The sequence below is a fragment of the Leguminivora glycinivorella genome, chromosome 23 (assembly GCF_023078275.1).
Source record: "Leguminivora glycinivorella isolate SPB_JAAS2020 chromosome 23, LegGlyc_1.1, whole genome shotgun sequence".
NCBI classification, from domain to species: Eukaryota; Metazoa; Arthropoda; class Insecta; order Lepidoptera; family Tortricidae; genus Leguminivora; species Leguminivora glycinivorella.
Genome location: NC_062993.1, coordinates 9,506,610 through 9,533,867, shown reverse-complemented (window position 1 = coordinate 9,533,867; position 27,258 = coordinate 9,506,610). Strand labels below are relative to the sequence as shown.

At 37.6% G+C, this 27,258-nt stretch overlaps 2 protein-coding genes and 1 non-coding gene across 4 annotated transcripts in view; 2 read left to right on the top strand and 1 right to left on the bottom strand.

Moving 5' to 3' along the window:
• Positions 1 to 18: 18 nt before the first annotated feature.
• On the bottom strand, positions 19 to 25,010 carry LOC125238467 (V-type proton ATPase subunit B). Of its 2 annotated transcripts, XM_048145825.1 has the most exons (12): positions 24,856 to 25,010; positions 22,015 to 22,133; positions 20,200 to 20,329; positions 19,241 to 19,337; positions 18,965 to 18,999; positions 16,560 to 16,684; positions 14,324 to 14,554; positions 12,818 to 12,920; positions 6,685 to 6,839; positions 2,359 to 2,496; positions 1,651 to 1,779; positions 19 to 1,111 (listed from the first exon to the last, which is right to left on the bottom strand). In XM_048145825.1, the coding sequence occupies exons 1-12, from the start codon at positions 24,926 to 24,928 to the stop codon at positions 974 to 976; spliced, it is 1,473 nt and encodes a 490-aa protein (XP_048001782.1). In that variant the 5' UTR covers positions 24,929 to 25,010; the 3' UTR covers positions 19 to 973. The 2 variants fall into 2 exon arrangements, with proteins under 2 accessions (XP_048001782.1, XP_048001781.1); XM_048145824.1 differs by lacking the exon at positions 18,965 to 18,999 and having other exon boundaries at positions 19,206 to 19,337.
• Trnad-auc lies at positions 11,656 to 11,728 on the top strand. The gene has a single exon. It is a non-coding gene; the product is annotated as a tRNA-Asp (tRNA).
• Positions 25,011 to 26,356: 1,346 nt separating the features above from the next.
• The window catches only part of LOC125238468 (4-hydroxybutyrate coenzyme A transferase), a 30,260-nt gene continuing 29,358 nt past the window's right edge, over positions 26,357 to 27,258 (top strand). Inside the window, exon 1 of the mRNA XM_048145827.1 lies at positions 26,357 to 26,703. Within this exon, the coding sequence (XP_048001784.1) occupies positions 26,529 to 26,703 (175 nt within the window). The 5' untranslated portion in view covers positions 26,357 to 26,528. The remainder of the gene's footprint in view (positions 26,704 to 27,258) is intronic.

Sequence of the window (27,258 nt, the reverse complement as noted above, 5' to 3'; positions counted from 1 at the left end):
GTCAAAATAAAATAACAATGAACTTCTATACTCTTTTATTTCCATTCAAAAAACAACAGTATCCTAATTCACTTGCAGTATTTGAACTCCAGAATTGCATCGGCGATGGCAACAAGCGAATGGAATGTAACCATGGTTACAGGGGGTCTACCGATAACTCGACTATCGAAGCATCTATCCCTAGCTCTGTCACTCCAATAAAGAACGATAGAGACAGAGAGAAATTGACTTCGATGGTTACAGCTTGCGGTCATAACCCAGGCTGGGGTATCGTTGTAAATTTACATACAAACATTCACAAAATGCTATAAGATTTGAAGCCGGAAATATATCACAAAAGTGCGTAACATTTGATTTCGATTAAATATATTTCATTAAATATTTTTTCCACTATTTGTGCACATAATTATATTTAATTACTTGTCGTTAAAACTCCAAAGAAGGATAAATAAAGAAGTCTATTCAAAATATATTTAGTATATTGCAAGTATATGTCTACTTCGGAATATGTACAAGACGGCATAAATAGCATTACGGCTATCACCACAGACAACTTTGAACAGCAACACGATATAGTTTTTCGATCGTAAGTAATACACATTACATACACTATTAACAACTTACTAGTAAACAATATATTATCTTACAGGATAACGTGACGCATCATTTCAACCTGATTTTAACAAAACGGACATCTAGCGTTATCTCAGTTAAAATAATTTATAGTAATTATTGTATGCGTTTCTAAACATACGGTAAAATGTTACTTTTGAAAATTCAATCTAAATTGCAGCACCGGTTTTAAACTCACCATTTATAGGCCGTTCGAAATTTGAATTTTCAAAAATGGCATGTTACTAAAAAGGTTACACGTCCGTAAAAACGCCTGAAAGCTGTCAAGGTGACGTTTGGCGCTCCCGCGCTTTCGATGACCATAGACACGTTGACGCGTTCAAGATGGCGGCAGCGCGGCCTAGTGGCGCGAGTCGCGCGGGTAGAACTCGGCCAGCGTGGAGGCGGGGATACGCTTCAGCATCTCCTTGGGGAAGATGCGGAGCAGCTGCCAGCCGATGTCCAGCGACTCGAATACTGTGCGGTTCTCGTAGTTGCCCTGAGAGAAGGGGAGTATAAGAATTATTGACGCATTCGTGCAAAGTAGCGTCAGTAGCGATGTCAGATGCGTAAGTGTCAAAATGGAATTGAGTAGCGTCTCATGAAAAAGACATGTCATAACCATAGACAAAGTGAGGATCGCAAAATTGTGAAGCTTTGAAACTCGGCGACGACCTAAGGCCGAGCTCTGTAGAAGGCCGAAATCATGGAGTATCTTTAATCAGAGATTCCCAATCACGCGAGGCCGAAGGCCGAGCTGCGGGTACACCGTGAATCGATCTTGGATAAAGTGAGCCGCTCTTATCGAACTGTTCGAGAGTTCGGCTTACTGTTTTTCCTACTCTGGCTTTCACTCATTGCACAGGGTGAATTTGCCAATGTTGGTGTGTTCTACTTACTTTATATTACGTCAAGTTTAATGACACAATTTATGTGATTATAATGTATTCAATCTGAGCATATGAACTTTAATTTTCAAATCACAGATTAAAGATAAGATTTTGTGATTGAATTCCAAAGGTAAAAAGAATGTGTTACCTGGGTGATGAAGTTCTTCTCGAACTTGGTGAGGAACTCTAGGTAGAGCAGGTCGTCGGGCGTGAGCGCCTCCTCGCCCACCACGGCCTTCATGGCCTGCACGTCCTTGCCGATGGCGTAGCACGCGTACTGTGGGGGAAATAAATGAATCAGCATACTATTTTTTTTTTTTTCGGTTAGCGCGATAGTTACTCATGAAATAAAACTATGGAAACGGATTATATCACTGATTTATTAACTCAGTGTGTGAACCAGACTTAAAAATCTATATTATTTATGGTTCATTACTAGTTCTTGTATGTAAGTAGTTTTTGCACCGTCCGTCCGTTTCCATAGTTTTTTTATTTCATTAGTATATTTATTTTACATAACACAGTCTATGTAACAATCAATATTTTAAAACCTCAAGGCTCTTTAGCTGACAAATAAAGTCCCTGAATTTCAGGTAAATTTGCCAAAATCGTCAATGGATAGTTGGTTAGTCAATGGATACTACACAATGTTTTGTTGTCTCTGGCGTCACAGTGCAGCCTATATGCATACACATGCATACATGATTACAATCGGCATCGTGCAAAAGCCCAAAGTAAAAAAAAAAAAAATAGTTTCCGGGTGATCTAGTGGTAAAGACGCTAGCCGAGTAAGCTAGAAACGGAATTAGATTCCTATCAAAAACTTTGGCGGTCCTCTAAAGAAAAACGTCCATACCAGCTGGTTGGAGACGTCGGAGTGATCGCGGCGGGTCATGCCCTCGCCGATGGCGGACTTCATCAGACGCGACAGGGAGGGCAGCACGTTCACTGGCGGGTAGATCTGCCTGTTGTGGAGCTGACGGTCGACGTAGATCTGTAACGTAATGACACAGTATAAAACCAGTAATAATTCTTTGCGCTGCCGAGGTCGGCGCGTGCGATAGAGCCAAACACCGATCGCGGGAGATTCACTACTGGGTCGTCCTTAGTGCGTTTTCACATTATCCTATCCGATATCGGATGTAGGACCGATATCCCATACATTACAGGCGCCATCTTAGATTTTTTCCATTGAAATCCTTCCGACATCCAATATCGGATCGGATAATGTGAAAACGGACTTATACTGTGGTAATGATAAAGTTTATTGTAGAGTTACTGTCATACAGATGTTCTTTGCTGTTATTATGTGGGGTGTAGAATTCCAAGGTTCTGGGCAACTTGTGTAACTTCTCTCCCCTTCATCCCCAAGTTATGGGCGACAATGTTCCGTAGACTCCGTGGTTTCGTATCGACTACGATACAAAACCGCGAACCTACTAATGTTGAGTAGGATCATGCAAATATTTTTAAATAATGTACGACATTGCGAGTAAACTACTTCCTAAACTGGCTAAAGGCCAGTAACATTATAAGCTCAGTATCCTGGCTGGATTTCAAGTAAAATCCTTGCCAATTTCGAGCAATAATGCTGCAAGATTTCAGGTCATAACCCCATAACAAATTTAAGTATTCTTCTAACTTTATTTAATAGTCTACTTGCCTCTTTTAAGAAATATAGTCAAATCAGCTTCTTATGTAGGTAACTATGTAAAGTTTTAATAGAATAATCTCTGTTTTTGTGACTGGTAGAGAAAACGAATTAAAGATTAAATAAATAAATAAATAAACGTCTTGCTAATATGGAATTAATATGAAATCGAATTTAGTGACGTCACTGTCAACTCACTTTAAACATTTCTACCTGACTTATTAAATAGAAATTGGATTTAAAAATAACTTCTATCCATGTTTTTCTTATATTTATCTGATGCTTTATTTCTTGCATGGCATAAAATATATTATTTTAAGTACAGTCAAGTTTCCTATTCATAGAGAATGAACATTTTCATTGATGTAAGTCAAAAATTAGCGATAAAAGGTCTAGGAAGGTCAACATGCGCCACTCATCACGGTTCTGTGCGATCTGGAGCCACTTCCTCCCAGCAGTCCTTTTGATATCGTCAGCTCAGCGCATCTACGGTCTTTTTTGACGACGTTCCTCTCCCCATGGTCGCCATTCAAGTAGTATTTTATTCCAAGAGTCGTTTTTACGTGCTATATATTATTCTATACCTGTGCAATTTCCGAAAAGTTTTTACATTTGGATCACGTCTCCAATTTTGATAAAAATTGGTAGGCTGATAGAGTCCGTGATGATGAGCAAGATCCACTAGGTTTCCCAAAATGTCCTATGTAGTTTGTATGAAACCTTCCTTTTCTGTTATCAGATTTTTATACATTTTCGGTAACAAAAAAGGAAAGTTTCATACAATCAACCTAGGACATTTTGGGAAACCTAGTGGATCTTGCTCAGCATCATGGACTCCATATCAGCCTACCAATTTTTATCCAAATCGGAGACGTGATCGAAATGTACAAACTTATCTTGTAATATTATATAATGCTCAATGGTCCTTAATGTAATTTAAAAATGTATTACCATATTTCGACATATCAAACTACGAATACTAATATAATAATTTTAATTTTAATATACCATATAATAACTATGTACCTAAATCAATTGTGACGTGTAATATGTTACACCGGTCAAATCTTACATGAAAATCGGCTAAAAAAACAAAGTGTGATGTAAAGCTGGATTTTTGGTATGTTATTTGGAGTCCTTGGTGGAATGTAAGACTATATTTTGCAAGCAAAAAAAAAGTGTGCTAACTTCGTAATTTAAAAAAAAAGTAAAAAAAAACAGACTTTTATTGGTTTTTATTTTTTTATTAAAAAACTATGCGTTTTTGGTCAAAAGTTGCTTAGTAATGTTGAAAGCGCATTAAATTTCAAACAGTTTGACATCTTTTTTATCAATGTCCGTCAAATAGTTTTCGAGATATGAAGCGTCAAAAAAGGTTAATTTTTGACGCATTTATAAAATGTAGCGTTTTGCCAATATTTTTAGACAAATATCTGCAAAATACTTCATGATATGATATATATTGCAATATAACTTATATAACATTGTATAAAATTTATTTTGCTTTAGTTTTAGTGCAAATAAAGGTCAGTAAGACGAATAGTTACTTTGGTAAACAAAAAAAAATCTATAAATAGAGAAGCCAAGAGTCTGGTAGATTGGTTAAGGTAAAATAGTTTACGCTAAGTTTTAGGTTGAAAGTGCTATCTATTCGATCTTACTTTCTTTGATATACGTTTATCTGAAAAAATTGTCTAAGCTAACTTTGCATCGATTTGACTATTACTAATGAAGAAATAAAATACAGTAAAATTTTGAAGTTTAGTAAATTAGAAAAATAAAACAGAATTAGTTACATTTTACTTTTTGAGGGTCCTGGTTCTGCATCTTGATGGCACAACTCCTGTAGTGATAGAAAGTCCACTTGAGTTGTATTTGACCACCAATTGCTGTGGAATAAACTACGGGAACGGAAAGCGCCCACGCCAATTATTAAGATACTGGAGAAGTGGTATTCCCAGCAGAAGAACGTAGTAAGATGGAAGTCAACTCTGTCCACAGCCAGCGGGCTAAACTGTGGCGTGAGACAAGGAGGCAGTATGTCTCCGGCTCTCTTCAGCGTGTACATGGATGGGCTGTCGCAGGCTTTGACCAGTACCGAGGTTGGCTGCTCCATCAATGGGCAAATGATAAATCACATCGCATATGCAGACGATATGGTCCTACTAGCACCATCTGTGGGAGCTATGCGTAAGTTACTTGCAGAATGCGAGAGATACGCCAGCCAGCATAACATGAGATACAATCCGGACAAGTCTGAATTTATGCTCATGGAGGCAGCACATATGCCCACACATGTACCACCTATTTTGCTTGATGGAGTTCAATTGCGGAGAGTACCTACACGAAGTCAAATATCTTGGCCACATCTTGTTGTCCAGTTTAAAAGACCAGGAGGACATAGAAAGGCAGAGGCGAGCCACCGCAGTAAGGGCAAACATGTTGGCTAGAAGATTCGCCAAATGTAGTGACAGCGTAAAAAGACAGCTGTTCCTCAGTTTTTGTACAAGCGTGTATACTGTCGAGTTATGGTCCGACTACACCTGCGCGGCGGTGAGAGACCTGCGCGTGCAATACAACACATACTATGTACTGATATTTCGTTAAACGGAGAATACTATGATTCGGGCACGTCCACGACAACGCTCGTGAGATTGCATCGATGTTATTGACCCTCAGTGATATGCTTTAAAAACCAGTCCGTACAAGAACAATTTCGGAACAATCTCATTCAATTAATGAGGGTTTTCTACTCGTAAATATTTTTTTCCGCCAAGCGATGATGAGGTCTTTCTGACCGTAAACTTACTCGTAACTTACTAAATAAATGTTGATTTGATATACGCAAATATGTGTCTGAGTAATATTTGAACAGCCCCCAAATAATAATAATTCGTTCTCTGCTACGCCTCCTGTAAATATATGTAAACTATCCCATTTGGCCATTACCATCCACCGATTATTTCTGATCCAGTTATACTAGACTTATGATATAATCCTATTTTTTTTACTCTTTTGGTCTTAAATGAAAGCTAGTGAAATTTTCTACATTTTTATTTTACAATTTATGTAATAGCCTGAGTTGTTTTGCTGATATCTGTCTCAAAATATTAGAAAAACGAATATTTTCATAGAAAGGGGAAAAATGCTCTTTTTTTGACGCTTCATATCTCAAAAAATATTTGACGGACATTGATAAAAAAATTGTCAAACTGTTTGGAATTTAATACGCTTTCAACATTACACAGCAACTTTTGACCAAAAATGCATAGTTTTTTAATAAAACGGCAAAAACCAAAAAAAGTCTGATTTTTTCACTTTTTTTTTTAAATTACGAAGTTAGCACACCATTTTTTTGCTTGCAAAATATAGTCCTACATTCCCCCAAGGACCCCAAATAACATACCAAAAATGCAGCTTTACATCACACTTTGTTTTTTTATTTCTCTTTTTGACCAGTGTATGTAACAATATTATAAATAAATGAGTATGAGTATGAGTATCGGGAATTGCTGACCTAATGATTCTTACCTGTCCTTCAGTAATGTAACCGGTCAAATCGGGGATGGGATGCGTGATGTCATCGTTGGGCATAGTCAGGATGGGGATCTGAGTGATGGAGCCGTTGCGGCCTTCGACACGCCCGGCGCGCTCGTAGATTGTGGCCAAATCCGTGTACATGTAACCTGGAGACAAACAATCAAATTAATGTTGTTTGCAATAAAGATAAACATTCTTCTTTTAACTTCTGATTAGCAGAAACGTCTGCAATCGATACCGATAGGCTTAGAATAAATTTAAAATTAATTTTAGTTAAAATTTAGCATGGATAGCGCATCGTAACTGGTGAATTTGGAATATGACTTGGAACTCCGGTTGCCGTTTAAGAAGTTTAACACTCTTACGGTAGATGTCGCTACGGGTCCCATTGACCTTAGTAGTGGAAAATTTCGCTGGCTTGGTTGATACAAATGAAAGAAATGGCTTTTATAACTGGTTATTTAATTAATCAAGTAAAACAAAATTACAACGTATGCACTGAGTGACAGTAGGATGAATAGAGAGAAAGGTAAGTAAAGTGGAACGCAATATACGTAGTCTGTGCTACGATGCTATTAATAAAGTTGCAGGCGTTAATTGGTTCAGTGTTCACTTCCATCATCCTCTCCTGGACACAAACCCATTAACGCAGTAAACTTCTTGTGATTAGGTCCATGTAGTCCTTTAGTTAAGAGATCAGCGATCATCTCCTGCGTTGGTAAGTACTGCACAGATATTTGCTTAGTGGATATCCGCTCTCGAAGAAAATGGTAGCGGACATCTATATGTTTGCTCCTCGGATGATACATGTCGTTACCTGAAAGACTGATGGCACTTTGGTTATCACAATATAAAACTGTGGGAGTACCTGAAAGATTAGGCCAAAAATCTTCTTGCAACTGTTTTAGCCATATACATTCTTGTGTAGCAGATGCTAAAGACATATATTCCGATTCCAGAGTTGAAAGGGCAATAGTCTGTTGTTTTCGGGAGTTCCAACTCAAAGCGGCCCCCTGAAAAATAAAAATATATCCAGTGCATGACCGTCTATCTTCAGAGTCACCGGCCCAGTCTGCATCGCTGTATCCAACAATATTAGTGTGTTGATCACTTTTATATGTAAGTTTTGTAAATATGGTGCCCCTTAGATATTTTAACACTCTCTTAATAGCCATCCAATGCTCTTCTGTAGGTTGATTATTAAATCTGCTCAGAGTGTTAACTATATATGCTATGTCAGGCCGTGTGCCTTGTGAAAGGTACAACAAGCAGCCCACTGCTTCCTGGTATGGCTTATCTCTTATGATTTCTGTTTCGTCTTTAGCCTTTTTTAACGTAACATTTGTTTCACATGGTGTAGACACTGGCTTGCAGTTCATCATTCCAAAGCGGGTCAATATTTTTTGTATGTAAGCCGACTGGTCAATGGAGATGTCACCGTTGTCTTCCTGTGTGATCTTGTAGCCTATGCAGTATTTTGCTTTGCCCAAGTCTTTCATATAAAACTTTTCTTTTAATTTGTTTTTAACCTCCAGGGCTATATTGTAGTTGTTAAAAAAATACAGTAGGTCATCAACATATACTGTGATAAATAGTATGTCACTTTCATTCAATATTCTGAAATATATGCAGGGATCCAGTTTTGATCTTTTCATACCAATCTCAAGTAAAGCAGCATTCAATTTAAGATTCCACTGCCTGCTTGCTTGTTTGAGACCATAAATAGATTTGTTTAATTTACATACTTTTTGTCCCTCTTCAAAGTATGCTGGTTGTGACATATAAATTTCCTTATCTATGTCTCCTTGAAGGAACGCTGTTATAGCATCCGTTTGATGAATTTGTAGTTTGTATTTTGCTGCCAAACCAATCAAATATCTTATTGAAGTGTTCCTAACGACAGGAGCATAAATTTCATTATAATCTATACCTCTTGCTTGCTTATAACCTTTTATGACTAATCTTGCCTTGTAACGCGTGACATTTCCTTGTTCATCTGTCTTTGTTTTGAATACCCACTTGCATGGTATCACTTTCTTATTTTTAGGCAAGTCAACTAAAGTCCATGTATTGTTTTTTAATAATGATTCATGTTCTTCATTCATGGCTTCTATCCACTTCTCAGCCTTGTCGCTATGAAGCGCCTCATTAAGGTCTTGTGGATCACTGTCTAGTAAACTCATGGCTGACTCACCATTTATACAAAGATATGTTGTAGGATTGCGTTCAGCAGGCGCTTCCCGTCGTCGTGGTCTGAGGTTTATTTGACGCGGCGGAGTGTTATCTACGCTGCCATCAGGTATGTATGTTTCATCAAGCGCACCATCACAGACTTCATAATCTTCATATGTTTCAGATCCAGAGGTACCATTTGGAGAATTTAAATCGCTGTTATCGTTGGATTCATCAACATTATCAGTGTCCTGAAAATCTATGTTATCTTCCAGTATTGGTAAGTATGCTACTTTCTTCTGAACATATTTGTCAGATGGTAAGTCTTTAATTTCATTATCATTTATTTCTTTGTTGATATTTTCACCTTTATTTTTATTTAATATTTTTTCTTCTTTTTCAGGTGCTGAAGAGACTTTCTTTTGTTCCACGGTGGCTTCTAAGAATATAACATCTCTGCTCATTATGGCCTGTCTGCTTTTAGGGTCTATAAATCTGTAGCCCTTTGTACATTCACTATAACCCACGAAAATCAACTCACGTGACTTTGCGTCTAATTTTTGTCTTTTTTCCTTTGGTATGTGAACCATGGCCTTGCATCCGAATATTTTCATATGACTGAGGTCAGGCTGCTCACCGGTCCAAACTTCTTCCGGGGTAATGTCATTGAGAGCTCTGGTAGGCGAACGATTTATGATGTGTGCCGCAGTTGCTACTGCTTCTGCCCAGTAGCAGTTCTGTAAATTAGCATTAAGAATCATACATTTAGCGCGCTCTATCAGAGTTCTATTCATGCGTTCGCTAAGGCCATTCTGCTCCGGGCTGTAAGGGTTACTAGTTTGATGCAAAATGCCATATTTTTTCATTGTATTTTGAAAATTTTTGTTAATATATTCTTTGCCATTGTCACTTCTAAAAGTTTTTATCTTCTTATTTAATTCATTCTCTACTCTGTTTTTAAACTCTATAAACTTATCATGTACCTCTGATTTACTCTTCATAAAATATACAAATACTTTTCTTGAAAAATCATCAATGAAAGTAACTATGTACCTGCAACCACTAAAAGATGCCGCCTGCATGGGACCACATACATCCGAATGTATTAGCTCCAATAAATCTGTAGCTCTGGAACCATTGTGCGGGAATGGTTGTCTCGTCTGCTTGCCTTCTATGCAAGTAATACATATGCTATTTTCTTTATTCTGTGACAATTTCACACCTGAAGTACATGCCGGTATTTTGGTTACATCAGTAAAATTCAAGTGACCCATTCGTTGGTGCCACAGGTAGGTATCATCTTGAGTTACAGCTGACATTGCATTTACTGTGTCATTATAAATTCTCAGCCTAAATGTATCATCAATTTCATCAGCCCGTGCTATTTCTTGGCCCATTTGGTTAAATATTATACAACCATCTTCATTGAACTCTATCTTGCATTTAGATTTTATTATTTTGCTTACTGACAGTAAATTGGTAGCTAGCTCTGGGGCATACAAGACTTCTCTCACCTGTATCTTGTTGAATCCATTCTCAGCGGGCACTCGTATGGTTACATCACCGCAGCATTCAGCTTGGATAAATGTATTGTCTGCAATTCTTATTGATTTTACAGGTGATGGTCGTATATTTTCCAGCCACTCACGATGCATTGTCATATTCCTGGCCGCACCGGAGTCTACATACCAATTCATGTGATCCTGCAACAGTGCCGCTGAAAAAGCAGCTACAAAACCATTATTATATTTGGATTTATCATTTGCAGTCTTATTATTCTTTTTATGCCAGCATTGTTTTCCTAAATGCCCATAGCCATTACAGTTATAGCAACGAGGACCCTTAGATTTTTTATTTTGTACAGTATGATTTGACTTAGACTTGTAATTGGAATAAAACGCTGTGGTTGTATCTTGTGTAGATGTAGATTTAACTTCTTGAAGCAATTTAGTTTTTATTAAATCTGCACTAATTTTAACTCCTGAGCTTTCAATTCCCATTATCATCGGTTTGTACATGTCCGGCAAGCCGGCCAGCATCAAAGTTCCAAGCCACTCATCATCTATAGAAAACTTAATACTTCTTAATTTATGGGCTGATGTCATAATTTTATTTACATACTCTTCTATACTGTTACTTGATTCCAAGGTGGTATTAATTAAATCCTTCAATAAACCAACCTTTCGAACTAACCCTGAGTCTTGAAAAGCGGTAGAAAGATTGTCCCATACCTCTTTAGACGTAGTTGCATCTTGGATGTGTACATATAGCATAGGATCCACTAGTAATATTAGCTTAGATTTCGCCTTCAAGTCTTTCTTTTTGTCAGTATCGGTACCTTGTACACATTCCCACAAATCTTCCAATTGTAGATATGCTTTCACCGCAAAACTCCATGTACACCAATTGTCTCGCCCTGTAAGCTTCTCAATTGACAATAATCCGTTTTGCGATGTCATTTTGGTATCTGAAAAAGCTGAAAACAATTCCGGCGAACTCGTGCTTTGAGGTTATGTACTTTTACTTTCGAAGATTGCACTTTAATTATTAGCTAAATCTTATAACGCACTATTGAGCGTACAGCCCATGACCTGATACAAATGAAAGAAATGGCTTTTATAACTGGTTATTTAATTAATCAAGTAAAACAAAATTACAACGTATGCACTGAGTGACAGTAGGATGAATAGAGAGAAAGGTAAGTAAAGTGGAACGCAATATACGTAGTCTGTGCTACGATGCTATTAATAAAGTTGCAGGCGTTAATTGGTTCAGTGTTCACTTCCATCAGTCTTGGTGGCTCAGTTGGCAGAGCGCTGGAGTATCGATCCAGAGGCCGTGAGTTCAAGTCTCACCCAAGGCAGACATTTTCCACTTTTAAATTTATTCTAAGCCTAACATTCTTCTTCTTTGCCTGTCCCTCTTCCCAGTTCATCTGGGGTCGGGTCTCCTTGTATTTCTGCGCCAAAGTGCTCTGTTCTGGCTTGTCTGCGTACTCAGGTTCTCACTCAGAATCTCATTTAATAAAGATAAACATTGAGGAATGAAAATAAGTTTTTTTCGCAAAAATTTCATTTTTAGGTCAAGCATTTATCGCCGACTGTACTTTTCTTTCAACAGCCATCTACTGCTCTCCGAGACGTTTTTAAAAACCCCTTACTCGATGGGGATACGACGTTTCATAACAGAGTTCCTATGACTACATTTCTGCTCCATCATCAAATCAGCTCCACGATACCATAATATTGCATTGTCACGTGATTTACATTATGTGTGCAAAATTTCAGCTCAATCGGAAACCGGGAAGTGGGTCAAATTTAGCTTCTACGTTTTGACGCACACTAACATACTGACAAGGCAAGTTGAATAAAAGCTTGTAAAACCGTTAGTGGTCTAGCCAGAAGGCTTCCAAATTGCGAGGAGAGAGGATTGACTGTACTGAAAATGGCCATAAGAAATCGAACGAATAGCAAAAAGGTATATTTTGCCGCCTCAGTTAGAATGTCCATTGGCACTATTGGCAGTCACTTTTGAAAACATACAATAATTCTTAGTATTTGCTAAAAGGTGGATGGTGACATGTCGTTCTTTCCTTCGTCTATCCTGTCAAATATTCAAGAGATCGACAGGCAAATAACCACAACATTAAAATTAAAAAAAAAACCGACATAGTGGACCGATTTTCATGAAACATAGCTAAGAAAACTCCCGAGTAACTCAGCTTTCAAACAAAAAACAACGAAATCTAAATCGGTTCATCCGTTCGGGAGCTACGATGCCACAGACAGACACGTCAAACTTATAACACCCCGTCGTTTTTGCGTCGGGGGTTAAAAACGATTTTTGCCAAGCCAGAAGGCCCAGCCTCTTTTTGATTAAAATTGGCATGTCACTAAGACGAATAACGTGATGTCTATCTGTCTAAGACACATAAGTTTCATGTATAGTGTACCTGGGAAACCACGTCGGCCGGGCACTTCCTCACGGGCGGCGGACACCTCACGCAACGCCTCGGCGTACGAAGACATGTCGGTCAAGATTACCAACACGTGTTTCTGTGCACAATCATAATTAATAGTTAGTTATTGCCACACTGTAAGATCGACGCTTCTTATCGACAAACAACTATCTAAATATTCAGCGCCGGCCCGCGCACTCGATCAGGGTAGAGCGAGATACAGTTTTGGCGCCCCTTTGTTTAAACTTTTTTGGGGTCCAAACCCAAAACGCCATCGTTATAGATTCGCTTTGTCCGTCTGACACCTCACAAACATTTAATAAATAAAAATAAGTAGTTATATTATCGCGAGCGAAGCGAGCGCGAAATTTTTTTCTATTATTGATGGGGGGGTCTACATAACCCCTGTCTTTCATAGGCACACGTACCTACGCGAGGCTAAAGCTTTCCTGCGAAACTGATAACAGTCGGAATTGAGATTCATCTCAAGGCCAAGGCAAGACATGGGAGACAAAAGCAAATCGCGGCAAAGGCCAGCTTGGACAGACATTGGAAATTCGAGATGTTCAACTTCAACTGCAAAACTGCAGAGCTTGGAATTAAATAGGTTAATTATGCTCTCATGTTGTTCGGCCTTTGGCATATTTTGGGGAATTTAGACTTCAGTGTGCTTACGTTCCCGACTTCTAGGCCTTTTATCTCGTCATCAGTTTAATTTTTATAACACTAAAAGTTAATTAGGCCACAGTAACTCGGTAGTCAGCGTCGGGATGCCATAATGGGCATCGGTGGTTAACCATGATTGTGTCGGTTTCCTAGTGATTAGAAGTTCGTTCATTATGACGCTTACGCTCCTTTGATTCATACAAAATTGCGCCTCTCTGAGACTTTTTGCGCCGACTGGCTTTAAGAGGGACTCCGCTTTGGATTGTCGGTCATGTCATTTGGATAGCGACGTAACTTTGTCTTTGTCGCTCAGCCTCGCAACAATGTGGTTCGTCATGAACTATTAGATTCATCTTTCACGGCGCCCTAGCAACAGCTCCCACCTTATGAATGTTATACATTTTGGCATTGTGATGCAACTTTTCAGATAATCAGAATCACAAATCTAGACTTTAAACAGCTAAATAAAATTCGATCCCGGTTCCTCTCACCAATTTAGGCTATGTGTGCGCCCACGTAATGACGATTTTGGCGCCCCCCTTACCATTCGGCGCCTAGAGCGGCCGCTCCACTCGCTCTACCCTTAATCCGGCCCTGTAAATATTTTATGAGAACCTCCTCCTTTTTTGAAGTCGGTTAAAAACAAGTTCATAATGGGATCCTGTAATGTCCCAGATAAATCAAACGAGTTTAAAATAATCAAATGACAGCAGATCCACTTAAATATTTCAATCCTACACATATTGGTTTCATGTACGGACAGTTTTCGTTTCGCAGCATCTAAATGCTGGAATAACCTTCCCCCACCTAGCAAAGACTGTTTTTTTAACAAACCTCGCATTGGTAGGCCAAGAACTCAGCAGCAGTAAGCGCCAGACGCGGAGTGATGATTCTCTCGATGGTGGGGTCGTTGGCCAAGTTCAAGAACAGGCACACGTTCTCCATAGAGCCGTTCTCCTCGAAGTCCTGCTTGAAGAAGCGGGCGGTTTCCATGTTCACACCCATGGCGGCGAACACGATAGCGAAGTTGTCTTCGTGCTCGTCGATCACGGATTTGCCGGTTTGCTGTTGGAGAAAATAAATAGTTAATAAACTGAAACGCAGGCAGACAGACACACACAAGGTTTGGGAGATGGCCGAGGACCGGACGAGTTGAAGATTGCTCTACAACAAGAGCTCTTAAGTTAGAAAAATAAACTAAACAAATGTGTCTATTTTACAATATGTTGAAGTTGTCTATAGTAAATTGTGTCAGAAAATATCAAAGGGCCTACTAGTGAAATCTGCGGGTGCGTCCCACGAGATATAACTGTAATATATATAATTTCATGTTACTAACATTCAGCAGCAATAATGAACGTTAGATATAACTCCAACATCAATACTTTTGTAAGAAATAACGCTGAATTGCAATAATATTAGTTTTACATAACGTTTTTTAATATAACGTTTACATTACTTAATTTCAGTTTATATACCATACACTACGTATATCGTTCACCATGCATAACATTTCTTAATATAACGTTTACATTAGCTAATTTCAGTTTATATACCATACACTAAGTATACCGTCCACCATAAATAATAACAGTTTATATACCATACCGTTCTCCATATATAACATTTAACTGTTGCTAAGAAAGTAGGTTTAGGTTAGGTTAGAACTGCGACCCCCACACAAAACTGTTGCTAAGAAAGTAGGTTTAGGTTAGGTTAGAACTGCGACCCCCACACAAAACTGTTGCTAAGAAAGTAGGTTTAGGTTAGGTTAGAACTGCGACCCCCATACAAAACTGTTTCTAAGAAAGTAGGTTTAGGTTAGGTTAGAACTGCGACCCCCACACAAAACTGTTGCTAAGAAAGTAGGTTTAGGTTAGGTTAGAACTGCGACCCCCACACAAAACTGTTGCTAAGAAAGTAGGTTTAGGTTAGGTTAGAACTGCGACCCCCACACAAAACTGTAGCTAAGAAAGTAGGTTTAGGTTAGGTTAGAACTGCGACCCCCACACACAACTGTTGCTAACAAAGTAGGTTTTGGTTAGGTTAGAACTGCGACCCTCATACAAAACTGTTGCTGAGAAAGTAGGTTAGGTTAGAACTGCGACTCCCACACAAAACTCTTGCTAAGAAAGTAGGTTTAGGTTAGGTTAGAACTGTGACCCCCACACAAAATTGTTGCTAAGAAAGTAGGTTTAGGTTAGGTTAGATCTGCGACCCCCACACAAAACTGTTGCTAAGAAAGTGGGTTAGGTTATGTTATTATGCATTTCAAATCTTAGATACAGAATGAACATTTCTTATGTTAGCCTTTTGATGTTAGATTAATTGAAAAATATATGTTATTAATATTAGATATCCTAAACGTTATAAACATAGATCTTAGATATTAACAACATTACACCTTTTGATGTTAGAATAATTGATGAATATATGATATAAATATTAGGTATCCCGAACGTTATATACATTAATCTTTATATACAATGATATTATAGAGAATAAACATTATTCACTTCGAAATTAGATGATTTGCTATTATCGATTCTGAGCATTATGTCCAGTGAACGTTATGCTGAACAAGCTTATACAAAGTGAGCGTATATGTTATAAGTAATATACGATACGTTCTTATATCTCGTATTACTTACCCGAAATCTGCTCATTTTTTCGAAAAACTATTTTTAGCTATGGGATTTATATGAAAAATTACATTATATTACATTATGACGTCGCATTCAAGTAACTTACTTTCTATAGTTTAAAAATACCTACGGTTTTCTATTAATACAGTTAATAGTTAATACTTGATGTCTAATAAATAAATTCAAGTCATATTTATGCCTGTCTTTGGCAGTTTCTCCATTGTAATTTGCTACAATATGAACATACGAATTTGACGGCTGTTTTTTATGTATTGTATATTTGCAATTTATAAATTTAAGTTTCATGACACATTAGATTTATCCGTAAGGTAGTTGAAACATGTATACAAATAAATAAATAAAGTATGACTTTCTTTTTCTCAAAAATGTAATAAATCAAACAGTATAGGAATGTATTTATGTACCTTGACAAGACCGGCCTGTCTACAGATCTGGGCGGCGATTTCGTTGTGGGGCAGACCGGCTGCCGAGAAGATGGGGATCTTCTGTCCACGGGCGATGGAGTTCATCACGTCAATAGCGGAGATACCTGCACAAACATTAACATTACAATGTGCAATGTAATTTTTACTTAGTTTAGTTTGTTAGATGGCCAACCAAAAGTAGTTTTAAATTAGCCTTTATTTCATACTTCTCAGTTACTCATGATCTCATTCACTTGCATGACCAAAAGATTTTTATACCATTTCCACAGTTTACACTGCAAATCACTAGAGGTTCCTTTACAAGTAGTTGCCTTGAAATATACAAGGTGCTCGCGAGGAACCCGCATAACTTGAACCACGCGTTTCTGAGGCCAAAAGAAAGAAAAAAATGTAATATGAATTTTAAAATTTTTCGCGAAAAAAAAAAAAATTTTTTTTTTTTTTTTTTACTTTTTTGGACGTATTTTCACATAAAAAGTAATTTTTATCCATAGAGTTGGCAATTAAAATGAGTTCCTTAATTTATTTTTCTAAAAACCAAATTTTTTGAAAGTTTTTCTTGTCACATTTTGACATCTATCAATGTCTACTATGAGACTATGCTCCACAATTGCGCATCAGCGCCGTTAAGAAGACCTTTTCTACTGAGTAACAATACGGAAATGTTTTTAATTGGCAATAACTCTGAAACTAGACGAAATCTAGAAAAGTTTATATGACATTTTAGTCTTAAAATGTGACCAAGAATATGCCGTTAAAGTTTAAGGGATCATCCATAAATTACGTCACACTAAAAAATCATGATTTTTTACCCCTCCCCCCCTCCTTGTCACAGCTGGTCACATTTGTTAGACTCCCCCCTCCCTAGTGTGACGTCACATATTTACACGTAGCAATTTTTGAATAAAAACAGCGGTTAGAAATCAATCTTATTTCCATTTATGTGCTTGAATTATTCTTCACCACACCAACAGGTAAAGGCTCTCTTGATACTTCAAAAAACGAATGACAAAGTTTCATTTTATCTACAAGAGTGCAAAAGTAATTTCATAGTCATTTTAACTTGATGTCCACGGGTATGGCTGGTAGAATAAATGTTTAAATGATGATTTTGACTCTTAAATGTTAATAAAAATTAATCAAGCTAAATTGTTTGATGTTTTGCAGTTAATGTTTTCCACGTGTTGGTGTGTGTGTGTGTGTGACAAATTTATATACCTAACCTACGTGCTTTGAAACCCCAGCAAAACAATTGGTATCTTTTATAACAGGATGCAAAGCCGAAAATAGATGATAGTCTAGTCCATTTAGATCATTTTTAGCTATATGGTAGCTTAGACAAATTTTAGTTTATTTATCGACCCAAGTAATCACTCCAATATTTTTTTTTATGTTATTCAATTTTTAAATCACTGTCGTTTGTTCTGTCACTGTCTTCTAAAGAAAACTTTAGACACATATATTTCAAATCTATTTTATGGTATACGATAGACATTTTACAATCCTAAATAAAACCAAAACAACTTAATACAGTAACAAGAGTACGCTTATCGATTTAGTCTGAAATTTTGGAGTTTTCACCGAAAAGTTTACAAAAGAAACGACGAATCAAATTTTGTCCAAGACATTTATAGCTAAAGAATGTTCTAAATGGCCTAGACTATCGCCTACTTTCGGCTTTTCATCCGGTTGACGAACATCCTGTATTTTTAATTTTGTATTGTAATATGCTTATGAAGTATTCATAAAGTAACAGTTTAAAGTTCGTGTTTTAACCCTTAGATTATGATAGATTTTGAAATGTGACGTCACGAACTTTAGGACCCCTCCCACCCACATGTCACACATTGTCACACTTCGCCGACCCCCTCCCTCCCCCTTAACGTGTGACGTAATTTATGGATGATCCCATTATATGGGTTCCTCGCGAGCACCTTGTATTGGAATGGCTAAGGCCCTCACACACCTCTATCGCTTTTTATTACGTGTATTGAAAACCGATAACATGGTCGCGCGATAAATGATATAACATCAGGTCGTCCCTTTCGCACTATTTGTAAGTGCGATAGCCTGCTTGCCTGCCAGATTTTTTGGAAACTTTGGCAGCTCCAACATAGCTGATGGCAACTTTACAACAATTGGAATGAAATATTCAACATCTCCTCGGGGTAGATGGGACCAGGGGTTGATGGGCTGGCCCTGGTTGTCCAAGAAGTCCTGGTCTAGGAGCTAAAGGTGGCACACATAGTAGTAGTGAACATACCGGTCTGGATCATCTCCTCGGGGTAGATACGGGACCAGGGTTTCATGGGCTGGCCCTGGTTGTCCAAGAAGTCCAGGTCTAGGAGCTAAAGGTGGCACACATAGAGTAGTAGTGAACATACCGGTCTGGATCATCTCCTCGGGGTAGATACGGGACCAGGGGTTGAAGGGCTGGCCCTGGATGTCCAAGAAGTCCTGGTCTAGGAGCTAAAAGGTGGCACACATAGTAGTAGTGAACATACCGGTCTGGATCATCTCCTCGGAGTAGATACGGGACCAGGGGTTGAAAGGCTGGCCCTGGTTGTCCAAGAAGTCCTGGTCTAGGAGCTAAAGGTGGCACACATAGAGTAGTAGTGAACATACCGGTCTGGATCATCTCCTCGGGGTAGATACGGGACCAGGGGTTGATGGGCTGGCCCTGGATGTCCAAGAAGTCCTCGGCCAAGATCGGAGGGCCCTTGTCGATGGGCTTTCCGGAACCGTTGAATACGCGACCTGTGTTACAAAACAAAATATTGAATTAACATAAATTGAATGTCAACTAGATTAATTTTACAACTGAGGCTATTTAATGTATTATACTTCTCACTTTTCGACACGTTTCTCATGATTTCAGTGGATAAAGGGGGAGGTCTTTCACCAGCGGATAACTAAGACAGGTTAATTAAAAATAATTTCATTGTTTAAATATGGTTATTTTTTTCATGTCCATCTAATTTCCAGAAACCAATCCAGAATGTAGATTGTAGCGATATAAAGGAATTTAATCTCTTACATAATGAGGGATAATAAAGACAAATGGACTAGAGAACTGGTGGAGTGGTGCCCAATGTAACAGTAGAAGAAAAAGCGGGCCACAAAAGTGTAGATTTTTTTTTATACTACGTCGGTGCCAAACAAGCACGCCTGTCCGCCTGATAGAAAGCGGTCACCGTAACCTATGGACGCCTGCAACTCAAAGAGTGTCACATGCGTGTCATGGTCCGGTGACCTGCGAAGGACAGCAGGAAGGGCATGGATGAGTGTGACCTACGTCAAGGGACGAGTTGGAGTTGCCGATGTAATTAATAAATTATGTACTTAGAAACTACAACTTCAATAATAAAGGCTATTTATATATAGAATAGAATAGAATAATTTATTTACCAAGAAAAGGAATAAATAAATAAATAAATAAATAATAAATATTGGGGACACCTTACACAGATCAACTTAGCCCCAAACTAAGCAAGTAACAGAAAAGAACAGAAACAGAAGGATACTAGGTAATCTATTTTTATTAATCTCATACAAGGTTACTGGGGTCTACAGTTTTAATGTATGTAGTTGTATGTAGTATTTTTTTAGCTCAGCTTACCCAACATATCCTCGGAGACAGGTGTGCGCAGGATGTCGCCAGTGAACTCGCAAAGAGTGTTCTTGGCGTCGATGCCCGAGGTGCCCTCGAACACCTGGACGACGGCCTTGGAGCCGCTGACCTCCAGCACCTGGACAGCAATGGCAATTGTAGCTTGGATACAGTTAAACTAGCAGTTAAACAGGCTGAATAACCTAACCAAAAAATAAAAATGTTTAAAAAACCCAGAAGAGCGACATAGTATACCGATTTTCATGAAACATGGCTAAGAACACTCCTGACTAATTACAATACACAATACAATACAATACTCTTTATTGCACACCTTGATAAAATACAACAATACAAAACAAGGAAGAAACACGAACAAAGGTAAACAACAGGCGGTCTTATCGCTAAAGAGCGATTTCTCATAATTATTTTTAAAAACCGGGACTTAATCGCGTATAACTACATATTAAACTGACCTCCAACGTTTCAAGGACGGCGTTGTCCCCGTGGTCTCGGAGAAGACTGCGATTAAGTCCCGGTTTTAAAAATAATTATGTGTAATAACGTGAAAGTTTAAATCAGTGTAGAGCGATTTCTTCTAGACAACCTTAAGGACTAACTCAGCTTTCAAAAAAAAAAAATCAAAAGGTTCAGTCGGAGCCTCCTGATACAGGTATATTATACTTAAAAGGAAGCTCCAACCTATAACTAAAAATGTAAACATTTATTATCGAAATACTTAAATATTTTTCATTTTTCATTTTTTCATTTTTCATTTTCATTTTCAGTCGTTAGGGAGCTACGATGCCACGGACAGACACACACAAACAGACATACACGTCAAACTTATAGTAACTTAGGGGTAAAAAAACTCATGGGTTTCACAGCCAGTAGCCGGGTCCACACTGGCCGCATGCCTCACGAGGAAAACGTCAATTTGCTCGGGCGAGACAAACGTACGCGCATCAGCACGGATGTTTTCCTCACGAGGCGTGCAGCCGAGCAGCGACCGGTCTGGCGTAGTTGGTGGTGACCCTGCCTGCTAAGCCGCGGTCCCGGGTTCGAATCCCGGTAAGAGCATTTATTTGTGTGATGAACACAGATATTTGTTCCTGAGTCATGGATGTTTTCTACGTATATAAGTATGTATATCGTCGCCTATCACCCATAGTACAAGCTTTGCTTAGTTTGGGGCTAGGTTGATGTGTAAGGTGTCCCCCAATATAAAAAAAAAGTGTGGACCCAGCTAGTGGCCAAAGTTCTGAACTATATACAGTTTTTGCCTTAATTTATCAAAACATATTTTTTTTAATGCTTTAAAGAAACATGCAAGATGTAAGCATTTTATTTAATTACTGTGAGATCAGTAAGTAGCCTGAAATTCCCAAAAACATAAAATAAGTTACAAAGACTCAGGAAACATGAGGCTTCTCAGATTAACACAAATCTATATTTTCTTAGATATTTGATTATTATCAATATTATTTAATAATATAAATAAATATTGGGGGACACCATACACAGATCAACTTAGCCCCAAACTAAGCAAAGCTTGTACTATGGGGTGCTAAGCGACGATATACATACTTAAATAGATAAATACATACTTATATACATAGAAAACATCCATGACTCAGGAACAAATATCTGTGCTCATCACACAAATAAATGCCCTTACCGGGATTCGAACCCAGGACCGCGGCTCAGCAGGCAGGGTCACTACCGACTCCAAATCAAAGTATTATAAAGGATTATGTTGTTCTTCATCATGCCATCCTTAAGTGATATTTACTTAACAGATCATCAAATAAAAATGATGTTTACCTGACCAGATCGGAGGGTTCCATCGGCAAGTCTCAGCTGTACGATCTCTGAGAACTTGGGGAACTTCACCTCATCAAGGATGACCAGGGGACCGTTGACACCCGACACCGTCTTGTATGCTGCATTAAATTAAACACTAGTGTTCAGTCATTGGAAAAAGGGGGTACAATTAGCAGTATGTTTAGAGATTTTAATTGTTTATCTAATTCTAGGGGCATTCCATGACAATGTCACTTTTTTTTTTTAAGTGGAAAATGTCTGCCTTGGGTGAGACCCACCCAAGGCAGACATTTTCCACTTTTAAATTTATTCTAAGCCTAGTGGCATCAATTGCAGACGTTTCTGCTAATCAGAAGTTAAAATGTCACTTTTGCCATGTACGGCAGCTATATCAATCAAATCAAAAATCAAATCCGTGAAGCTCGAGAAAATACTGCCAATTTGTTAACCAAGTCATGAAAGGTTGCGAGATGCTACTTTGCTTTCTAAGTGTCTTCAGAAGTATTCGAAGAATTGCTTGTTGTAAAGTGACATTTTCCTTGAATGCCTGTCTAGTTCATTCTATACTGAACACACACCTCACACCTCAACGGTCAACAATTGAAGTCCCTGAGTGTACCATAAACTTTGGAGTGGTGTTTTGGCCCTAAATATCTAAAATAGCGGTTCTCAAACTTATTTATTAAATTATTATCAATTCTAATTGTACATTATGACATTGTTTTAATATTTAATTGGTATATTTTAATTAATTGTATTTAAATTTGATATTGTTAATTAATTATTGATGTATCATTTGTAACTTATTAATAGTCATTAATGCATGTTAGACACTAAGTAATATATAATGCCAATTAGCACGTAAGGTTAATCCGTCAGTGCCGATTGATTGGAATAAATAAATATGAAATATGAAATATATTTTCCCATGGAACCCTTTTAGAAAGTAAAACATCTGACGGGACCCTTAAATTTTTTTTTATTGCAATCTTTATTTTAATAAGCAATCATGATAGTAAAATCTAATCACTAGATTCTAATGTGAGGTATTACCAGGGGCGGCTCACTCCGCGATTCTATCGCCGCGCTACAAGTACATGCTGGCGGCCGCGAGTTCGCGGCCTAATCAGGGGTGGCGCGCGTTCTCACAGAACGCACGTTCGCACTTTCTATTGTTACTTTACGTCGCGAGTTTTTTTAAAGTTTTATATGCGATGTCCACGTGTGAATGGCTAATGGTGCTTAGATAAACAGACATTATGAGTAAATTAGGACAATCTTACACAGATCTACAATTGATTAAGTCCCACGGAAAAGTTCAATAAAGCTTTTGATGTTGGGACTTAAACAAAAATATATAAATACTGAACATATTACCTAGAAAGTACCCAAGACTGGAATGTAATAGCAAAACATTTCATCTGAGTATTAATCCATTTTAATCCATAGCCAACCCTATCATCCGACGCTGCGCACGTGCGGCTCGTTTCTCTGTTAGAATTTTGTAGGCATTTAAAAGGCGGCATTTCGTGTACATCAAAGCAGTGGGCCTTCTGTACTTGTACTATTATATATTCTGTGGTATTACATGAAGCAGTTTTTTCATTTTTTAACAATTGGTGAATATTTGGTTTTATGGAAGAGACTGAAGTTGCATATCAGGTACCCAAAATTCAGGCGGAGCCCCCAGAGAGGCTTTGCGGAGCCCTAGGGGTCCGCGGAGCACACTTTGAGAATGGCTGATCTAAAATGTGTACTTCTAACCCAAAAACAAACAAAAATGTAAACAGCTTGAACTAAAGGGAAATTGCTGTTTCTTATACATATGTCAGCTGAATTGATCTCAATGTTTGTTTCATAATAAGGTTAATTAAACAAGTAACACAATCTTTAAACTAAATCCTTGTATGGGGTCTATTGAAATTGGTTACTGAACTAGTGACCTTAATATTTAAAAACATTAATTTAAATTCATGCACAAGGAAAACATGTAATGTTTGAGCAGGTTTCTCTGTTTTCGATGATTTTCTTCGAAATTGTGAATTTCCCCCTCAATTTTTTTTTTAATCATTTCCACTATTCTCATAGTAGATTGTGTAACATTTATATTTAAAATGCAATTAATCACATGACTGGAATATACTACACTATCAAGATAAAAATCTGTACCAGATTCATACATCATTAGAAATATTATAGAAAAATTATGTTTTATAAAAACTCTCCAATCAGCTGATCTCAAAAACATTGTAAGAATCCTATTAGAGAAGAGGTATATTTATGAAACTAGTTGATGCTTAAAATATTCAAAGTTAAGCACATTCACTCTGCAAAACTTATTTGATGAGATCTTTTCAGAACTTAGCCCATTGGCCATAGTCATATGATCAGCACTGACAATTGGGCATGCTAATCAAAATTAACACTTACATCATTAAACACAAAGATCCCTTTAAAAACTCAAGACCTATAACATCCAATTATGGAATAATCCATCAGTTTATTTCGTATTTAACTTGAAAACATATTCGTAACAAGAAATTTAAAGAGTCCAATTTATTATGTGAACTAAATATGAATGATCTAAGACATCCGAATTACATAGATAAGGCTTCCAAGGTTGACAACTCCCTAAAAAGAAACCATTACAGAACTTCAAAGACCTAAATACACATTAAATTAAGGAAACCAAGGTTTGAAAATCACTATTCTGATATAACAAATAGCAAAATACCCAAGGAAGGTGTACCAAAATCGATAATTGACGTTACCAAGTGAATGACATTCCAAGACGTCCACGAACCGAATTTCTGGATAAATAAGCTAAAAACTTTTACTCACTCAGACGGGGTTGGGATATGAAGTCCCTGGACACTGCCAAAACATGCTCCTTAGTCGCCTGAGCCCTATTCATTTTCAGTACACAGGCAACCAGCTCAATAAAACACTAAACTGCGCTGTCCTGTCCGCCTGAAAACTGACGAATGGATGTCTTGTCTATGTTCCTTCACGTGCCGTCACGTGACCTCATCACAAGATGACGTTAGTCTATGACAATCGATAAAGTCAGAAATAATTATAAATCTCTTCATGATAGCCAATTTTAATTGATATTAACAATTAAACATTTATTATGTATTTAATATGTATCTGCTAATTCAATGTTTCTTTACAAAAGTATTTTTACAAAATCGGTTATTCTGAATGCAGCTCTATTTTTTCTGTATTTTGGTGAAATTGCATATGTTTGAATGTTTAAGTTGGTATTAATGTTTTGTTGACGATGAACTACAACAATAGATTCGTTACAAGGCAATAAGCAAACTTCCTTGTCTACTACCTACTACACTATAGATGAAGTTGGGTATTTACGTTTAGTGTTCTTCGGTGTTATTATCGTGGTTATTACTTTACAATCCAGGATTCCGTATGGACGCAATCTACTAGTACTGGATGTAAACTAGCGCACTAACCCAAAATAACCAAAAAGGTTGTTTTCATAATTAAAACATCCAAATTGGTCATAGACGTTGTCAGAAAAAAAATATTAAAAAATAATAACCCCGTAGTAAAATTAAATTATTTGCAATATTAACAATTTTTTGAATATTCTGATAAGAACATTTATCTTTTTTAGGAAATACATTAAACATTTGCAAGGTTATTTTATTTCCTAAAATCTACACTATTATTGGCATAGATAAACTTATTATTTTCGTAAATATATCACTACTGTCCTCTCTGACGGCTGACGACCAACTGAATGAAGCGCCAACGTGTAAACGCAGTTGGCCATTGGCGCCAAGATCCTTTGATGTGTGGACAAAAAACCGACACGAATCGGTTGGCCGGCAAGCGCTAGCGCCAACTGCCAACTTACGGCCAAGTAGCCCTCTACACACATGGCCAAGGGGGTTGGTGGAGCTGTTGGCCATGTGTGTACAGCGGCCTTAAGACATATCCTCGCCGATAAATTGTCCTCAACTCCTCATAAATTTGACAACTTAAATGTTCCGTCAGTTGAATCCAATTGAATCACTATTTACATCATTTTTACATGATATTTACTCTTTGTTCGTATATTTTTGATTCGCCTACAATGCTACTACATTTACACAATTTTTATATATAGTGTTCTGCGAGCGCTAAACGGATTCGCGTGAGAGGCATGCGGAGGATTAGGGAAATAGAGATTAAATTGTAAAAAGCGTTTTATGTTATGTTATTATAATAAATAGGTTAATGTATAATGCACCAACTTTTTCACTCTCATAAATTTCTGAACTTGGCGCCACTCTTTGCCTATGCCGTATAGATTTACGATTTGAAGCAAACGTCATTATCATTCTGCCGCGGCGGAGCCGACGATACGAACGTTACTTGTTTATTTTTAAGCGGGAGGTGTGTCCGAAATAAGTGAAATAACAACGTTTATTATTTTTCCGCAATATCAAAATTTCCTCCTACGAATAGTTCTGTGTATAGCGTAACGTAAGATTAATATATTCGCCACCATGTCGGTTATGGGAAAAATAATACCTAATGTTTCGAGCCGGAATTTCGGGCGTATTAGTGCCGCGTTGACAAATAGAACGTATTTCACATATACACAGGAATTATCACAGCCTGTGGACAAGAAGCCTGAGAAGGTGAATGCAACGGAAGCGTTTCAAAAATGTTTGAAATCAGGTGAGTGCCCTAGCTCTCTACGCAGCTTCTCAGCTGTAGTACTATGCAGGTATTGTGCTTGGATTGGTCGTAATAGGTTTATTGCTGGCCTATTATTGATGATTAGCCGGTGTAGGGTGGGATGCTCCTAACAACGCTACGACGTCAAAGATAATGGGTACATTGGGTACAAAGTTCATCAAGATTTCGATGTACATTTGCATGCACCTTGAACATATATTTCACGGCTAGTCGGTTAGTAAACTTGATAAACTTCTATTGTTGTCTTTACTGATTCGTTATTACCAAATTCCATGTCATAAATATGAAAATCATGAATCATTTGTTTAAGATATACTTAAATTTATTATGTTTTGTAATAGTGTGTTTTTGTATACATTTTATTGCTTGCATAATTAATAGTTATTTGTTATACAAGGGGGCAAAGTTGTATTTTAACGCCGAGTGTGAAATTGAAAAACGACAAGTGAAAGGATTCTATAGTTTGGTTTGCGAGTTTTTTAACACACGAGAAGTAAAATACATTTGCACCCGAGTGTAACACAAAACTTTTCC

Coding starts and splice junctions, on each gene's coding strand:
- LOC125238467 (XM_048145824.1), bottom strand. CDS start 24,928: ATGAATAGGGCTCAGGCGACTAAGGAGCATGTTTTGGCAGTGTCCAGG. Junction 22,134..24,855: donor CATATCCCAACCCCGTCTGA/GTGAGTAAAAGT, acceptor AATTTAATGCAG/CATACAAGACGGTGTCGGGT. Junction 1,112..1,650: donor AGAAGAACTTCATCACCCAG/GTAACACATTCT, acceptor CCCTTCTCTCAG/GGCAACTACGAGAACCGCAC.